The 18,611-nt window shown below is 49.0% G+C and overlaps 1 protein-coding gene across 4 annotated transcripts in view; it reads left to right on the forward strand.

The window, feature by feature from the left end:
- The window catches only part of SLC44A2 (solute carrier family 44 member 2 (CTL2 blood group)), a 91,563-nt gene extending 74,502 nt beyond the window's left edge, over positions 1-17,061 (forward strand). For 2 of the 4 annotated variants that reach the window (XM_077262020.1, XM_077262021.1), the window contains exons 6-22: positions 1,893-2,009; positions 2,382-2,442; positions 3,748-3,874; positions 3,952-4,035; positions 4,106-4,218; positions 4,293-4,424; positions 5,507-5,606; positions 7,126-7,218; positions 7,395-7,479; positions 8,700-8,962; positions 9,130-9,224; positions 9,740-9,843; positions 10,131-10,204; positions 12,004-12,074; positions 12,592-12,680; positions 12,914-12,998; positions 14,528-14,836. In XM_077262020.1, coding sequence (XP_077118135.1) covers positions 1,893-2,009; positions 2,382-2,442; positions 3,748-3,874; positions 3,952-4,035; positions 4,106-4,218; positions 4,293-4,424; positions 5,507-5,606; positions 7,126-7,218; positions 7,395-7,479; positions 8,700-8,962; positions 9,130-9,224; positions 9,740-9,843; positions 10,131-10,204; positions 12,004-12,074; positions 12,592-12,680; positions 12,914-12,998; positions 14,528-14,649 — 1,815 coding nt within the window. In that variant the 3' untranslated portion in view covers positions 14,650-14,836. Of the gene's footprint in view, positions 1-1,892; positions 2,010-2,381; positions 2,443-3,747; positions 3,875-3,951; positions 4,036-4,105; positions 4,219-4,292; positions 4,425-5,506; positions 5,607-7,125; positions 7,219-7,394; positions 7,480-8,699; positions 8,963-9,129; positions 9,225-9,739; positions 9,844-10,130; positions 10,205-12,003; positions 12,075-12,591; positions 12,681-12,913; positions 12,999-14,527; positions 14,837-14,953 lie in introns of those variants that run through there. The other 2 variants (XM_077262022.1, XM_077262023.1) reach the window with 1 other exon arrangement.
- The last annotated feature ends 1,550 nt before the right edge of the window (positions 17,062-18,611 follow it).

An 18,611-nucleotide genomic window follows, 5' to 3' on the forward strand; every position in this document is an offset into this window, starting at 1 on the left:
CCCAGGCAGCTTATGGGGCCCCAGGCAGAGCACAGTGGCCCCAGGCAGAACATGGGGCCCCAGGCAGAGCACAGTGGCCCCAGGCAGAACATGGGGCCCCAGGCAGAGCACAGGGGCCCCAGGCAGCATATGGGGCCCCAGGCAGAGCACAGGGGCCCCAGGCAGCATATGGGGCCCCAGGCAGAGCACAGGGGCCCCAGGCAGCATATGGGGCCCCAGGCAGAGCACAGTGGCCCCAGGCAGAGCACACACCAAATCGGAGGCCGAGGGGCCCCGCCAACCAAATCGGAGGCCGAGGGGCCCCACCAACCAAATCGGAGGCCGAGGAGCCCCGCCCACCAAATCGAAGGCCGAGCGGCCCCGCCCACCAAAGCGGAGGCCGAGGGGCCCGGCCCCGCCCACCAAAGCGGAGGCCGAGGGGCCCCGACCACCACATCAGAGGCCGAGGGGCCCCGCACACCAAATCGGAGGCTGAGGGTCCCTGCCCACCAAATCAGAGGCCGAGGGTCCCCGCCCACCAAATCGGAGGCCGAGGGTCCCCACCCACCAAATCGAAGGTCGAGGGTCCCCGCCCACCAAATCGGAGGCCGAGGGTCCCTGCCCACCAAATCGGAGGCCGAGGGTCCCTGCCCACCAAATCGGAGGCCGAGGGTCCCCGCCCACCAAATCGGAGGCCGAGAGTCCCCGCCCACCAAATCGGAGGCCGAAGGGCACCGCCAACCAAATCGGAGGCCGAGGAGCCCCGCCCACCAAATCGAAGGCCGAGCGGCCCCGCCCACCAAATCGGAGGCCGAGGGACCCCGCCCACCAAATCGGAGGCCGAGGGACCCCGCCCACCAAATCGGAGGCCGAGGGTCCCCGCCCACCAAATCGGAGGTCGAGGGTCCCCGCCCACCAAATCGGAGGTCGAGGGTCCCCGCCCACCAAATCGGAGGCCGGTCCCCGCCCACCAAATCGGAGGACGAGGGGCCCCACCAACCAAATCGGAGGCCAAGGAGCCCCGCCCACCAAAAGTAAGTGCGGCCCCAAAAGTAAGTGCGCCCCCGGGTGCAAAAGTAAGTGCGCCTCCGGTTGCAAAAGTAAGTGCGCCCCCGGGTGCAAAAGTAAGTGCGCCTCCGGGTGCAAAAGTAAGCGCGCCCCCGGCCCCGGGTGCAAAAGTAAGCGCGCCCCCCAGTCCCGTGTGTGAAAAGTGCTGCTGTAAAGCTGGTAGCGCTGTTCAAGCACCATGTATTTCCTTTAGGAAATGCCCATCTAATATATAATTGCCTAGAATACTACTTCCTGCAATTTGTGCCAAGAAAGAACATACCAATATACATAGTTATTGATACATATTATTTATTATTTACATTATTGTTCTTAAGCAAAGAACCGTTGTTGTGGCATTTGCCACAACACGCAAAGTTGTTGTCTGATGTCTTTCATCACTCCCCTCATAAGCATGTTCATGGATCCTGTGTAACTGTACCTTAAATAACAAGAATTGTCAAGAGCTGGTGAGTGCAGCCATTTTTTGTTCTTTCTTACTATTATTTATTAATTGTATTATTCTTACATTTGAATAAATAAAGTATATATGGATTCTAGACTCCCGATTCTTTAGAATCGGGCTGCCATCTAGTTACCTCATAAAGGGACACTGGTCAGAATTGCAAAAAATAGCCAGGTCATTAAGGTCAAAATAGGCTGGGTCATGAAGAGGTTACAGGGATATTACTGGAAATATTGATATATAGATAATTCTGCTCTGTCGGGGTCTGCGGTATATCTTTAAGCTCTTTGCCCCATTTGGCCCCTTCCCGGCCCCAGTTCCACCCTAGTCGGCAGCTCCGCACCCACCTGTATGAGGACGAGGTGACGCCTGGGTGCTAATGGTCTCTGTTCTCCGACAGATCTGTGTGGAGAAATGTCCGGACAGATTCCTCACGTATCTCAGCGTGACCACGGCCCAGGAGAACTTTGACTACTACAAGCAGTTCTGCAGAGACGGCTTCAACAACTTCACCAAGGTAAGTCGTGGTGTAGCTGGGAGCGCGGACCCCAGAAATCACACTGGACCCCCCATTGCCCATTATAGTGCTGAGCTTTACCATCATAGACAGAAGGGTCTGGTGCCAGTGTGCCTCTACTCCCCCTTCTGTGACACCGTCTCTTTAGAGGGGAATTCCTACCCCTAATTCTCACCAATGTTCTCAGGAAAGCGGCCATGTTGTAGAATCCTGTACAACCCCTTTAAGGCCCACGAGCACTGATTGTTACTGCTACGTGGTTTACTGTAGGACACTAGATAAGATGGCGGCAGTGAGTGATGTGCCGGAATTTATAGGGTGGAGGAAGAGGTTATCACATCTCACTAATGCCCGCTCTGTTTTATGTCCTAGAGCGCAGTGGAAGTTCTCCGAGACCGAGACTGTCCGGCTATGATCACACCGAGCAAACCATGTGAGTGGTGGGAGGGTCAGCCTCCATGTCACATAGCTCCTCCCTCATGACTGAGGTGGGAGGGTCAGCCTCCATGTCGCATAGCTCCTCCCTCATGACTGAGGTGGGAGGGTCAGCCTCCATGTCACATAGCTCCTCCCTCATGACTGAGGTGGGAGGGTCAGCCTCCATGTCGCATAGCTCCTCCCTCATGACTGAGGTGGGAGGGTCAGCCTCCATGTCACATAGCTCCTCCCTCATGACGGAGGTGGGAGGGTCAGCCTCCATGTCACATAGCTCCTCTCTCATGACTGAGGTGGGAAGGGCAGACTCCATGTCACATAGCTCCTCCCTCATGACTGTGGTGGGAGGGACATACTCCATGTCACATAGCTCCTCTCTCATGACTGTAGTGGGAGGGTCAGCCTCCATGTCACATAGCTCCTCCCTCATGACTGAGGTGGGAAGGGCAGACTCCATGTCACATAGCTCCTCTCTCATGACTGTAGTGGGAGGGGCAGACTCCATGTCACATAGCTCCTCCCTCATGACTGTGGTGGGAGGGACATACTCCATGTCACAGCTCCTCCCTCATGACTGTGGTGGGAGGGACATACTCCATGTCACATAGCTCCTCTCTCATGACTGTAGTGGGAGGGTCAGCCTCCATGTCACATAGCTCCTCCCTCATGACTGAGGTGGGAAGGGCAGACTCCATGTCACATAGCTCCTCTCTCATGACTGTAGTGGGAGGGGCAGACTCCATGTCACATAGCTCCTCCCTCATGACTGTGGTGGGAGGGACATACTCCATGTCACATAGCTCCTCCCCTTCATGACTGTCACCCAGTGGTGGGAGGGGCAAACTTCATGTCATAACTCCTCCTTCATGACTGTGGTAGGAAGCGCAGTCTCAATGTCACATGGCTCCTCTTTCATGATTGTAGTGGGAGGGGCATACGTGTCACATAGCTCCTCCTTCATGACTGTGGTGGGAAACAGTCTCCATGTCACATGGCTCTTTCTTTATGACTGCTGTGAGAGAAACAGTCTCCATGTTCCATACCTCCTCCCCCCTGACTCACCCTGTGGTTGGAAGTGCACACTCATACGTGTCACATAGCCCCTCCTTCATAACTGTGGTGGGAGGGGCAGTCTCCATGTCACATAGCTCCTCCTTCATGACTGTGGTGGGAGGGGCATACTATGTGTCACATAGCTCCTCCTTCATGACTGGTGGGAGGGGCAGACTCCATGCCACATAGCTCCTCCCTGCTGTAATAGGAGGGGCAGACCTCTCCTTTCACCATTTTTGTGATTGTTCAGTTACCAGAAGATGCTTTCCAGCTATTAACATAAAGAAAGGGGTGGTGATGGTCGGAAACTCAACGACGTTCGATGATGGAATTGACGATAGAAAACGCAATGTGACGGACCTGGTGGAAGGAGCGAAGTGAGTCCTGACGGTGAGGCCCGTACCTGGCAGATGGGTGTTGTGTACTGAGCGTTAACCCTCGTATTCCCCCACAGGAAAGCCAACGTGGTGCTGGAGGCGCGGCAGGTGGCCATGAAGATCTTCGAGGACTACACGGTGTCCTGGTACTGGATAATCCTGTAAGTCCCTGCAGTGCCTTCTCGCTGGCGGCTCCATGTCCTGACTCTAATCCCTGCCCATCATTCACAGCGGCCTGGTCATTGCCATGCTCATCAGCTTGATCTTCGTCGTCTTGCTGAGGTTTCTGGCCGGGATTATGGTCTGGGTGATGATTGTGTTGGTGATCGTGGTGATGGGATATGGTGAGTAACGGCCACGTCTGGTGGTTTCCTGCACCCGTCTTGGTTCCCAGCCTTACTTCTTCTACCACCCGCAGGAATCTTCCATTGTTACATGGAGTATGCCGGACTAAAGGGAACGGCGGGCTCAGACATCAAGTTGACGGACATTGGATTTCAGAGCGATTTACGGGTTTATCTTCACCTACGGCAGACATGGCTGGCCTTCAGTAAGTCCTATAATGGATGCGGTGGGCATCGGCACCGTAGAGGTAGAGTAGGAACACAGCCCTATGTATGTGAACGGAGCAGCTCCCTGTACAGCAGTGCCACTTTGACAGTAAATTGGGAATATCACTTTAAAAAAAAAAAAAAGTAATATCTGCAGATTATTTTACTTTTTTTTTTTTTTTTTTCCCCTACGGATGGATTTTTTATTTTTTTTTTCAATTTTTGCAAGGTTGTTTCCACTAATCTCTCCCATCGGGAAACAATGTACAGTCTGAGTTATGTCAACGCTGCAGTTTTTTACTTGGAACCAGAGGTGACTCCAGGTCACCAATAAGCTGCAACCTTAGAAGTAAGATAGACTTTTCAATAATACAGAAAATCTGATGGTTCAGAACCTGTCCGGTCCCTTTTAGGCTGCATTCATTTATATCTTCAGTTTTTAAGTTGAAGTCTTAAGCAGGTAAAGTTTAACTTTTATTCTACTTCCACATATGTAGCAATTATTTTATATGTACCTGCCTGAAATCGGCTGGGCAAGGAGTTCGGCAAGATGGAAAGCCTCCAAGGCAAATGTTAGGATTTGTTTCAGCTTTGTGTTATTGTGCTTTGGGGTAGTGTGGTGCCACCTGCAGGTCATTTTTTTGACTGCAGGTTTATGAAAATTAATGTTTACAGTGTATTTTGTGATCACATCGCGGATGTGTGGTTTGTTTGGCTATTTTCTTGCTGAAGGGGGCAAGTTTACCTTCAAATGGAGTATCATTTGTGTGTGTGGGTGCAGTGAACGCAGATACAAAGCGATCACCGAAAAAGAGTGTTTTGAAATGATATAGAAGGATAGGATCTTTTTGTTTATTTGCACTGTTGATGTTTTTGATGTGGTTGGTGGTTCTAATTCAGCAGAGGAGATTTTTTGATGAAACTCAATTGTAAAAATGATTTTTAGCTAAAAAATAAGTGCAGTTAAGTAAATAAACAAATAGCCCCAAATCCCTTTAAGACTGGTGTTGCACCAATTATATTCTGCCATTTCTGCCAGATTGTGGCGTTATGTCTTACCTACTCCGTCTTGTGTCTGCAGTGATCATTCTGTGCATTATGGAAGTCATCATCATCCTGCTACTGATATTCCTCCGAAAAAGAATCATGATTGCCATTGCTCTCATCAAGGAATCCAGCAGGTGAGGAGCAGATTGCTGGGTGGTCTACGGTAATATCCAGAAGTGTTAGGTACGATGGGGGGTCGCTATACAGTACTCTGTAGGCTGAAGGGCCGTATACTACAAATGGCCATAAACTATTCCCCATAATGCTGGGGTGATAACGTCCAACACTGTATATCATGGCTCCACGTCTGTGATCTGCTTTGATACAGGATGTAATTTATAATGACAGAAGTTTGTATTACACTTCAGAGCTGCACTCACTATTCTGCTGGTGCACTCACTATTCTGCTGGTGCAGTCACTGTGTACATACATTATATTACTGATCCTGAGTTACATCCTGTATTATACCCCAGAGCTGCACTCACTATTCTGCTGGTGCAGTCACTGTGTACATACATTACATTACTGATCCTGAGTTACATCCTGTATTACACCCCAGAGCTGCACTCACAATTCTGCTGGTGCAGTCACTGCGTACATACATTATATTACTGATCCCGAGTTACATCCTGTATTATACACCAGAGCTGCACTCACTATTCTACTGGTACAGTCACTGTGTACATACATTACATTACTGATCCTGAGTTACATGCTGTATTATACTCCAGAGCTGCACTCACTATTCTGCTGGTGCAGTCACTGTGTACATACATTACATTACTGATCCTGAGTTACATCCTGTATTATACCTCAGAGCTGCACTCACTATTCTGCTGGTGCAGTCACTGTGTACATTACATTACATTACTGATCCTGAGTTACATCCTGTATTACACCCCAGAGCTGCACTCACTATTCTGCTGGTGCAGTCACTGTGTACATACATTACATTACTGATCCTGAGTTACATCCTGTATTATACCTCAGAGCTGCACTCACTATTCTGCTGGTGCAGTCGCTGTGTACATACATTACATTACTGATCCTGTACTGATCCTGAGTTACATCCTGTATTATACCCCAGAGCTGCACTCACTATTCTGCTGGTGCAGTCACTGTGTACATACATTACATTACTGATCCTGAGTTACATCCTGTATTATACCCCAGAGCTGCACTCACTATTCTGCTGGTGCAGTCACTGTGTACATACATTACATTACTGATCCTGAGTTACCTCCTGTATTATACCCCAGAGCTGCACTCACTATTCTGCTGGTGCAGTCACTGTGTACATACATTACATTACTGATCCTGAGTTACATCCTGTATTATACCCCAGAGCTGCACTCACTATTCTGCTGGTGCAGTCACTATGTACATACATTAAATTACTGATCCTGTGCTCCAGAGCTGCACTCACAATTCTTTTGGTTGCTCTTCGGATCGGTTAACAAATTTATCAGACTTGCCCTGAGATTTCAGCTCTAAAGCCTGAAGAATTGCTGATAAACTGTTTGTGGATTACATGGGACTTCAGGTAAATTTTCATCACTGTGCAGTCAGATGCTTGACTGATTGAGCTCTGCCACGTCTGTACATGGGTTTTGTATGGTGAGACATTATGGATTGTGTCTTTCTTTCCTCAGGGCGGTCGGACATGTCATGTGCTCCTTGGTGTTCCCCCTCTTCACCTTCTTCCTGGTGTGTCTCTGTATTGCGTATTGGGCCATCACCGCAGTGTATCCTTTATATTCTTCCACCATTAGGATTGTTCTTGTCCCCCATGCTTTATACTGCAGCTCTGCTTGTTCACATTTTTTAGCACAAGCCCACCAGGACATCTCTGCACATGGAGAATAGATGATTGGCACCTTGCTATAGACCTGTATGATTTGTCCTTGACTCGACCACACAGATTCCTGTCCACCTCTAATGAGGCCATCTATAAGGTGTTCAATGAGACGCAGTGCGACTACGCCGGCAAAACCTGTAACCCCGAGGTACGTTGTTCTTCCAAATGATATTTTCAGGCTCTGTAACCCCTTTCTGATGCTGCTAGTTTTTGTTAGTTATTTTGCGCCTTTTCTTCCAGGAGCTATAACTTTCTTTTCCCATTGACATTGTAATTTTGAATAACTCCATTAATTTCCAGGTATAGTAAAATAATAAAAAAGTAATACATTTTTTTTTCATTCTTTTCTCTTTATATAATTTACGCAATTGATTAATTAAATGTATATTTTAATAGAACTTCTTTTAGCTCTTTTAGTTTTTTTTTTCTTCTTTTCCTTTGCTACATTTTGTCTGTTCACTCAGAAATAATCCTAGATCACACTATGCATTTTCCAGCTAGTATACAGGTTGTTCACCCAGAAGTGATCCTAGATCGCACAGTGCATTCTCCAGCTAGTACACAGGCTGAGCCCCCAGAAGTGATCCTAGATCGCACTGAGCATTCTCCAGCTAGTACACAGGCTGAGCCCCCAGAAGTGATCCTAGATCGCACAAAGCATTCTCCAGCTAGTACACAGGCTGAGCCCCCAGAAGTGATCCTAGATCGCACTGAGCATTCTCCAGCTAGTACACAGGCTGTTCACCAAGAAGTGATCCTAGATCGCACAAAGCATTATCCAGCTAGTACACAGGCTGTTCACCCAAAAGTGATCCTAGATCGCACAGAGCATTCTCCAGCTAGTACACCGGTTGTTCACGCAGAATGATCCTAGATCGCACAGAGCATTCTCCAGTTAGTACACAGGCTGATCCCTCAGAAGTGATCATAGATCGCACAGAGCATTCTCCAGCTAGTACACAGGCTGTTCACCCAGAAGTGATCCTAGATCGCACAAAGCATTCTCCAGCTAGTACACAGGCTGTTCACCCAGAAGTGATCCTAGATCGCACAGAGCATTCTCCAGCTAGTACACAGGCTGATCCCTCAGAAGTGATCATAGATCGCACAGAGCATTCTCCAGCTAGTACACAGGCTGTTCACCCAGAAGTGATCCTAGATCGCACAAAGCATTCTCCAGCTAGTACACAGGCTGTTCACCCAGAAGTGATTGTAGATCGCACAGAGCATTCTCCAGCTAGTACACCGGTTGTTCACCCAGAAGTGATCCTAGATCACACTGAGCATTTTCCAGCTAGTACACAGGCTGAGCCCCCAGAAATGATCCTTACTGGCTGCCTCCAAAATGATTTGTCATTTCTTTTTCAGACTTTTAATAGCACCAACATTTCCCGCATTTGCCCGGATGCCACTTGCCAGTTTGCTTTCTATGGCGGAGAGACTTACTACCACAAGTACCTGATCGTCTTCCAGATCTATAATGCCTTCATGTTCCTCTGGCTGGCAAACTTCGTCATTGCTCTGGGTCAGGTGACTCTGGCTGGGGCATTTGCCTCTTATTACTGGGCCTTTAAGAAACCAGATGACATGCCCGCTTTCCCCATTTTCTCCTCCTTGGGCCGGGCTCTCAGGTAAGCAAATGGTATCTATTGGTACAGAACATTGGCTAACTGATGGCCTCCAATCTGTGACTCTCAATCAGTTGCCCAACCGCCACACCCAGGATGCCGCCATAGGCACATGCTGCTGGGAGTGGTAGTGCCTCTCTTCACCAATATCCCCTTACTGCTCCCTTCAGGTACCACACGGGTTCCCTGGCCTTCGGGTCTCTTATCCTTGCGATTGTGCAGCTGATCAGGATCCTGTTGGAATATCTGGATCACAAACTGAAAGGTGAGTTATGGAGTTGGACTTTTTCTATATACTTGAGCCACTAGGTGGCACCAACAAACCAGTCTCCATTGTGCACAGACCCCATAACGGATTTCTATCTACCAATCCCCATCTGTCAATTATTGATCCCACTTACGTGTTTTTATATTTATCATATAGCTTCAGCAACAACGGAGCTTTTTTTTATACTAAAAGAAAATTCTCTTTGGAAACAGTCAGGAACTTGCTGTTGATGGATCTGTTTTTTGTTCTTTATTTATTCCATTTTGCAAGGCTTTATATGGTGCCCATGAATGGAATGGACCACCTGGGGGACATATCTCATCCATGCATATAGTCCTGTCACATGCTGCTTGCTGACTGTTTCCACCGCATTAAACTGTTTGCTGCAACTCCACAAACTCTCAACACTGCAAAAAAAAGTCACATTTCTGGCCAAAGTCTTTGGCCATGTATGAATGGTTTATTAATGGCGCTTTGTATGGACTCATATTTTCTCTTCCCCCTCTGGTCAGGAGCGGATAACAAGTGTGCCCGTTTCCTCCTTTGCTGCCTCAAGTGCTGTTTCTGGTGCCTCGAAAAATTCATCAAGTTCCTCAATCGAAATGCCTACATCATGGTGAGAAAAGATCATAGATGATGCACTACTCCCATCATCCCAACTCCCTGTTAGGCGGAGTAGTCCAATATCTGTGCTGAACAGAGGAGCAGATCTGTAAGAGCACGACTCCTCGCTGGTTATGTCCCAATCTAGTGCCCCCTGGTGTTCGTTTCTGGTACTACACTGTACGGATTTTTACACCATGGGGGATGATTAGATTTGATTACTTTAGAGCAGTAGTGTTCCGCTTATGCAAAACTACAACCCCCAGCATGTCCGATCCAAACAGTCCTCTCTTCCGACAGATCGCCATCTACGGTACCAACTTCTGCACGTCGGCTCGGAACGCCTTCTTCCTGCTCATGAGAAACATAGTCCGGTGAGTGACATTCCTGTTAATAGCACAGCGGTCATTTATATACCGTGTTTTTCAGACTATAAGACGCACCTAGGCTTTAGAGGAGCAAAAAAAAAATTAAGCAAAAAATGTGGTCATGATGCATTGTTATGGGGGGGGGGGATCTGCTGCTCACACCTTTTATAGGTGTAATTTCCCCCAATTCTGTACGAATATCCCCCATCCTGTTATATATATGATCCCCATCCTGGTATACATGGCTCCCACCATTCTGTTATACATGGCTCCCACCATCCTCATCCTGGTATACATGGCGCCTTCATCCACCATCCTGCTATATATGATCCCCATCCTGGTATACATGGCCCCTTCATCCACCATCCTCATCCTGGTACACATGGCCCCTTCATCCACCATCCTCATCCTGGTACACATGGCCCCTTCATCCACCATCCTCATCCTGGTACACATGGCCCCTTCATCCACCATCCTCATCCTGGTAGACATGGCCCCTTCATCCACCATCCTCATCCTGGTAGACATGGCCCCTTCATCCACCATCCTCATCCTGGTATACATGGCCCCTTCATCCACCATCCTCATCCTGGTATACATGGCCCCTTCATCCACCATCCTCATCCTGGTATACATGGCCCCTTCATCCACCATCCTCATCCTGGTATACATGGCCCCTTCATCCACCATCCTCATCCTGGTATACATGGCCCCTTCATCCACCATCCTCATCCTGGTATACATGGCCCCTTCATCCACCATCCTCATCCTGGTAGACATGACCCCTTCATCCACCATCCTCATCCTGGTAGACATGGCCCCTTCATCCACCATCCTCATCCTGGTATACATGGCCCCTTCATCCACCATCCTCATCCTGGTATACATGGCCCCTTCATCCACCATCCTCATCCTGGTATACATGGCCCCTTCATCCACCATCCTCATCCTGGTATACATGGCCCCTTCATCCACCATCCTCATCCTGGTATACATGGCCCCCTTCATCCACTATCCCCATCCTGGTATACATGGCCCCTTCATCCACCATCCTCATCCTGGTATACATGGCCCCTTCATCCACCATCCTCATCCTGGTACACATGGCCCCTTCATCCACCATCCTCATCCTGGTACACATGGCCACCATCACACTGCACACATAAAAACATAATCCATTCTACTTACCTTCCCTGCGCTCCCTCGCAGCGTCCTCTTCTGACGCCAGCAGCTGATTTCAGTTTGTAAGGCGCACATGGCCGTGACATCCTGCGCTGCTTACATCCTGAGGTCAGTTCCCAGAATACTCACTGCTCCCCATGCTGGGCCTATAGGAGTGGAGAGCAGTGAATATTCATCTTCTGTAATAGCGGGCACACATGATCGCCCAGCCGCTGCAGGAAGTCGGCGGCTGGTCTAACACTGTGCCCACTGTTAAAGAAAATTAATATTCACTGCTCCCCACGCCCATAGTCCCTCCCACCTCTCAGTACATAGAGTTGGGTGAGATTATGGGTGTGGGGAGCAGTGAATATTCATAGTCTTTAACAGCTGTCTCGGTGTTAGCTGCAATCGGTGGCTCCCGCCTCCTGTGACCCGCTTGCCTGCCGCCGCCGCTCCCCCTCTCCATCCACAGCAAGTACATCCAGACCATAAGACTCGCCCTCCATTTTCCTACAAAATCCCCCCCAGTCTTACACACCTGACCACTTTTCCTACTTGGTAGCTTCTGATATCTGCCTTAGCAATACTGCCCCCTGTTGGCATAACATTGTAACTCCCCTCCTGCTCTTTTCACCCTGCAGTGTTGCCGTCCTTGATAAAGTCACCGACTTCCTGCTGTTCCTTGGAAAATTACTGGTGGTGGGCTGTGTGGGTAAGTATACTAATAAAGAGAGAGGTAGATTGCAAGTGACCTCACCACTGGGGGGCGCTGGAGAAAGAAATCTACGCTGGATCATTCCATCCTTGAGGGGACGGCCATATGGTGGGCCTGTGTACCCCTTTAGCCAAGGTGCCCGCTATGGTCCCTGACTGTAAAATGAAGACGTTTGTCATGCTGGATTTGTATTCTCCTCGAGCTGCGTTCACAATTCTGCAGGCTTCAGAGCTGAACTCCCACAGGGTTCCCAGCACGTTTTGGTGTCTTGAATTTGAAGTAATCTGATGTAAAGGAAATGAATCCATTGGAATTACAGGTCACCTTCATCAGGCTCGTTAATGGTTTTCAATCAACCAGCAGAATTGTGATTACAGCTCTGAGGTATAATACATTCTTAACTCAAAATTTTTATCGTAACTGACACATCCCATTGCTGCTGCAAAAAGGGATTATTCTGATCAAATCCAGTGTTCTCTATGAAAAAAAAAATGTAATTTGTATTATTTTGCAGGAATCCTGGCTTTCTTCTTTTTTACTCGTCGCATCCAGGTTATACAGGACACTGCCCCCACTCTGAATTACTACTGGGTACCGATTCTGGTGAGTGCCCCCCAAACCAGAGCGAGACCCCTAACATGAGCATCTGATTTTACGTCTGCAGTGAGCGCCCCCTAGTGGTGGCTGCACAAAGTCAGGCCCATGCAGGGGATTCGGAGCGGTGTATCAGGAAAAACGGCTCATTTTGGAACTTGTAGTTCCACACCACCTGGAGACCTCCCCTCCAATGTATCGTATATCTACCGGCCCCCAGTGATTTGTCTTTCTCTCCGCAGACGGTGGTGATCGGCTCCTACCTCATTGCCCATGGCTTCTTCAGCGTGTACGGGATGTGTGTGGACACCCTGTTCCTGTGTTTCTGTAAGTATCGTGGCTTGGATACACTCCTGGGGACGGTGTGGTGGGGAACCTAAGAGCTTGCACTCTTCTGTCTCTGCCGGTCTATGGGTCTCCCCATCAGGACAGTCCCCGTCTGTACTTGGGGCCGCTGGTGTGTACAGAGGCTGACCGCAGGGAGAGATGTCTCCTGTCTATTACCAGCGCTGACAGCTCGCTTCTGTGCAGCCGCCACACTATGACACCAGGGCCCTGATTATAGGTGGGGGGCTGTCCATGGAAGCCTGCACTCCTCTCATGATACAAGGATCTGTCCTATACTAATCCGGGTTTCTCTTTTTTTCCATTTTTCTCCTTCTATCTAATCCTTCAAACTGCCTCCATTCCTCCTCCCTGCACTGCTTGTCTCTGTAAATAATTATTGTACCCCCCCTCTGCTTCACGCCGTTCTCTTTCCGCCTCCTCTTGCCGTCCTGCGCCTCCCTTCTTTTCTGCCTTCTCTTTTTGACTCGCGCCTCCCATTTTCTCTGCCTCCTGTTTCTGCCTCGTGCCTCTCTTCTGCCTGTTTCCGCCTCGCGCCTCTCTTCTGCCTCCCGTTTCCGCCACTCTTTTGCCTCCTGTTTCCGCCTCGTGCCTCTTCTGCCTCCTGTTTCCGCCTCGCGCCTCCCTTCTGCCTCCTGTTTCCGCCTCGCGCCTCTCTTCTGCCTCGTTTCCGCCTTGCGCCTCCCTTCTGCCTCCTGTTTCCGCCTCGCGCCTCTCTTCTGCCTCGTTTCCGCCTTGCGCCTCCCTTCTGCCTCCTGTTTCCGCCTCGCGCCTCTCTTCTGCCTCGTTTCCGCCTCGCGCCTCTCTTCTGCCTCCTGTTTCCGCCTCGCGCCTCTCTTCTGCCTCCTGTTTCCGCCTCGCGCCTCTCTTCTGCCTCCTGTTTCCGCCTCGCGCCTCTCTTCTGCCTCCTGTTTCCGCCTTGCGCCTCTCTTCTGCCTCCTGTTTCCGCCTCACGCCTCTTTTCTGCCTCCTGTTTCCGCCTCGCGCCTCTCTGCTGCCTCCTGTTTCCGCCTCGCGCCTCTCTGCTGCCTCCTGTTTCCGCCTCGCGCCTCTCTGCGGCCTCCTGTTTCTGCCTCGCGCCTCTCTTCTGCCTCCTGTTTCCGCCTCGCGCCTCTCTGCTGCCTCCTGTTTCCGCCTCGCGCCTCTCTGCTGCCTCCTGTTTCCGCCTCGCGCCTCTCTGCGGCCTCCTGTTTCTGCCTCGCGCCTCTCTTCTGCCTCCTGTTTCCGCCTCCCGCCTCTCTTCTGCCTCCTGTTTCCGCCTCGTGCCCCTCTTTTGCCTCCTCCTTTCCGCCTCGCGCCTCTCTTTTGCCTCCTCTTTCCGCCTCGCGCCTCTCTTTTGCCTCCTCTTTCTGCCTCGCGGCCTCTCTTTTGCCTCTTTCCGCCTCACGCCTCTCTTCTGCCTCCTGTTTCCACCTTGTTCCTCCCTTGTCTGCCTTGCGCCTCTCTTCTGCCTCCTCGCACCTCCCTTCTGTCTTCTATCTATCTTGCTGCCGGGGCTGACGCTTTACAAGGTGAAGATCTGGAGAGGAATGATGGCTCCTTGGAGCGGCCATATTACATGTCTCCGGAACTCAGCCAGATCTTGCTGAAAAAAGATGCAGAGCTCCTAAAATCCAGCGAGAGCCAAAGCTGAGGGCGCGGGCGGTGCCATCGTCCATCTCCTCTCCGCTGACACCACTAACCCTCCTCCTCCTCCTTCTGTACCTCATGCCTGGGACAGACCAGGCCACCGGGCAGGGTCAGACGGGCCGTAGCTTTAATGGAGCTGGTGCGGAGGCCAGGACAGCCTCTAAGGGTTAATCTGTACCTTTTGTGTGTGCGCAAAATACAACATGTATGTAACTTGCCAACACCCAGTGCCTTGTTACCCGCTGCATGACCTGTGCTCATATCCGACATGTGCCGCCATCTTCACGTCTCCATTCCCTCCCGCACAGTGGAAGATCTGGAAAGGAACGACGGCTCCTCGGAGAGACCCTATTACATGTCGACCAACCTGCAGAAACTGCTGAACAAAAAGAACAAAGATGAGGGCGAGAAGTGACCATTGTGATGTCACCGCTGCATTCAGTGACCTCACGGGTTGGACACGTGCGCCATATCCACTCCCATAGTATAGAATGTACATAAATGTCACAAATCAACTGCTCCTGGCAAATTTACTGTAAATCTCTACTGTCATTTTAGGTCAACACTCTGCCGTCTGTCCTTCTCGCTGATACACAGCTCCAAATCTCCTGCAGAGACATGGAATTAATGGCAAAATTCCTGCAGCCACCACTAGAGGGAGCTCACTGCATTTACTTTCCTCAGTTTGTCGTAAGCTCCTCTGCTCCCTCTAGTGGTGACTGCAGGTAAATCATTTTATCGCCAGTTTTTTGTTTTTTTTTTATCTAGGCAGCAGATTTGGAGCTTTGTAGCAGGAAAAACTGAGGTTTGACTCCCCTCCCCATAAGGATTTGCTCAGTTCAGACTAACTTTGAAATATATCTTTTATAAGGTGGGGGAAGGTTAACGTTTCTGTGTTTCTCTATGCAACACCCCAAATCCCTGGCATAGACATAAAACTATTTACCTTTGGTCACCACTAGAGGGAGCTCACTCTGCATCCAGTAAACTCATCTGCTCCCTCTAGTGGTGGATGCAGGTAATTAATGTTATAAATTTTATACCTAGTGCAGGATTAATGGTAACATTCTGAAAAATGTCTAAAGCCACCGCTAGAGTGAGCTCACTGCATTTACTTTTCTCTGTCTCCAGTAAGCCTCTAGTGGGTAGGTAAATTTTATTTTATCACTAATTTTATGTCTAGTGTGGAGATTTGGAGCCGTGTATCAGGAAATCTGAACTTTAACTTCCCCCTATAAAGATAAATTCCGTTCAAACTAATTGTCTAATTTATATTTTATAATGCAGGGGGGAGGGGTCAAAGTTCTGCTTTTCTTATTCACAACTCCAAATCTCTGGTCTAGATATAAAACTATTTACCTGCAGCCACCACTAGAGGGAGCTCACTGCATTTACTCCTCTACTCCCTCTAGTGGTGGCTGCAGGTAAATAATTTTATATCTAGACCAATTTATTTACCTGCAGCCACCACTAGAGGGAGCTCACTGCATTTACTCCTCTACTCCCTCTAGTGGTGGCTGCGGGTAAATAATTTTAAATCTAGACCAATTTATTTACCTGCAGCCACCACTAGGGGGAGCTCACTGCATTTACTCCTCTACTCCCTCTAGTGGTGGCTGCGGGTAAATAATTTTATATCTAGACCAATTTATTTACCTGCAGCCACCACTAGAGGGAGCTCACTGCATTTACTCCTCTGCAGTAAACTCCTCTGCTCCCTCTAGTGGTGGCTGCTGATAAAATAGATTTCTATCTTTTAATATGTGTCCATGCAGATTTGGTGCAGTGTATCAGAAAAATTAAGCCTCGGCACCCCCAACCCCCCCCCCCCTCCCCCTCCCCCTCCTTTAAGGATATACTAAGAATTTAATCTGCACTGAAGTATGGATTGGTTTAGATTAAGAAAAAAAATATGTAAAGGATACAGCATTTCGGTGATCTCTTCTGGTAGAGCTGGGTTAGAGCGTCGCCCCAGCTTTCTTAGATTCCTGCATGTCACTGACCTTTGATGCCATAATCAGGAGTCTAGGAAAGCTGGATGAAGTGCTGTAATAACCATATTGGTTCCCAGAAGCAGATCCTTTATATTATGGGAGGCGCAGCGCCACCTAAAGGCAGAGTCGTCCGTTACACTACTTTGCCCATCAGCCTTGTGGCCACAACTTGGCGCCCAGTCACCATGTTTCTACCTACTGTTAACTGGCCTGTCAGTTGTGTTGTGGGTTTTTTTTTTATAGTTTTTATATATATATATTTGCATGGAGAGTGTTTTCCGTCTTTGTACATACATATTCATGTCCACCATGTTTACTGAGATACCAAGTGTCGTTGCTCCCTGCCGTTTGTATAAACTTGCGCCTTAAAAGCGTGTTCAGAAATGAACTCCGCAGATCAGTAATAAAGGTTTTGTATAGATCGTCGTCTCCTCGGGTCTTTTATTTCCTAGCCAGGGTGAGACTATGACCTCCGCTGTGCCATTATAACCAGCGGGAAGGGTCACGTGATACCTCTCGAAATAGGGGTGTACATACTTATCATCTAGATTAAACAAAACAAAAACATTTAATTTGATTTTTCTCATGTGAGTGAAGTGGCCGTGTGATGACTGCTGAATCCTGACAGTGAGGATATCACACGCTGTTAGGATAGGGCATGTCCGGCCTCACTCAAGTCATTTTCATTGATCTGGGGCCATGCCCGTCATGTATGTAAATCACATACTTGCGGTTTCCTGAGTCACCGCCGGCACCAGAGAATCCTGACGGCGTGCAGTGCGCGCTGTGAAAAGTCAGCAGTCACATAAAGTAACAGAACGCTTTGATCACAAACTTAGACAACCCCTTTAATGGTTTTAAAATAAATAAAAACATACAAACCTTTAACTTGTCAGACGCCACAACAATTTATTAACATGGGAATGTATCACGTAATCTTACACACTATGGATTGTTACATGGGAACAGATCAGAACCAATAACTGCACACAAATAAATCACCAGAACCACCAGAAGTACAGAAACACAGAATCACAACCCTCATCCGTACAGAAATAAATCACCAGAAGTACAGAAACACAGAATCAACCATCATCAGTACAGAAATAAATCACCAGAACCACCAGAAACACAGCCTCACAACCCTCATCCGTACAGAAATAAATCACCAGAACCACCAGAAGTACAGAAACACAGCCTCAAAACCCTCATCCGTACAGAAATAAATCACCAGAACCACCAGAAGTAGAGAAACGCAGAATCACAACCCTCACCCGTACAGAAACATAGAATCACAACCCTCATCAGTACAGAAATAAATCACCAGAACCACCAGAAGTAGAGAAACGCAGAATCACAACCCTCACCCGTACAGAAATAAATCACCAGAAGTTTGGAAACACAGAATCACAACCATCATGTGTACAGAAATAACGCAGCAGTGACCTCGCAGAGGATCCGCACCGTGAAGCTATTAGGAAGAGTTTTGTATTTTTGGGAGGATTTTAGAGGATCTGCTCGAAAAAACCCAATTGCAAAAAAGGTCTTTCAGACCCAAATACATGCAATGAAGAGCAAAAAAAGGTGGCCCATCCCTTTAAAGATTGAGGGTCTAGTGTACAATCCGTTTGTGGCCCCACTTGTCATGTGCCGGTTGTAGCCCCGGTGTGGCCAGCACCGCTGCGCCCCTGGACCTTGCCCGTCACACCACGCTGTAGTGCTGTTGGTCTCCAGTAGAGGGCAGTGTTCCACTCATGTAATGCGCACATGGGATACAACGCGCAGCCAGCAGGGGGCGCCATAGGACCTGCCTTTGATGGATCAGGGATCCTTCTTTATTTTATTTTTTTTAATTAAAGGGGACATGCACCAAAAACACAACTTTTATCAGCCACTGATGGGGGTCACGTGACGTCCCCCAAAGTAGCTGGCAATTGTCCCAACTTGTGGTGGATTTCTACCAGCTGCGATG

Source organism: Ranitomeya variabilis, chromosome 5, assembly GCF_051348905.1.
Source record: "Ranitomeya variabilis isolate aRanVar5 chromosome 5, aRanVar5.hap1, whole genome shotgun sequence".
NCBI classification, from domain to species: Eukaryota; Metazoa; Chordata; class Amphibia; order Anura; family Dendrobatidae; genus Ranitomeya; species Ranitomeya variabilis.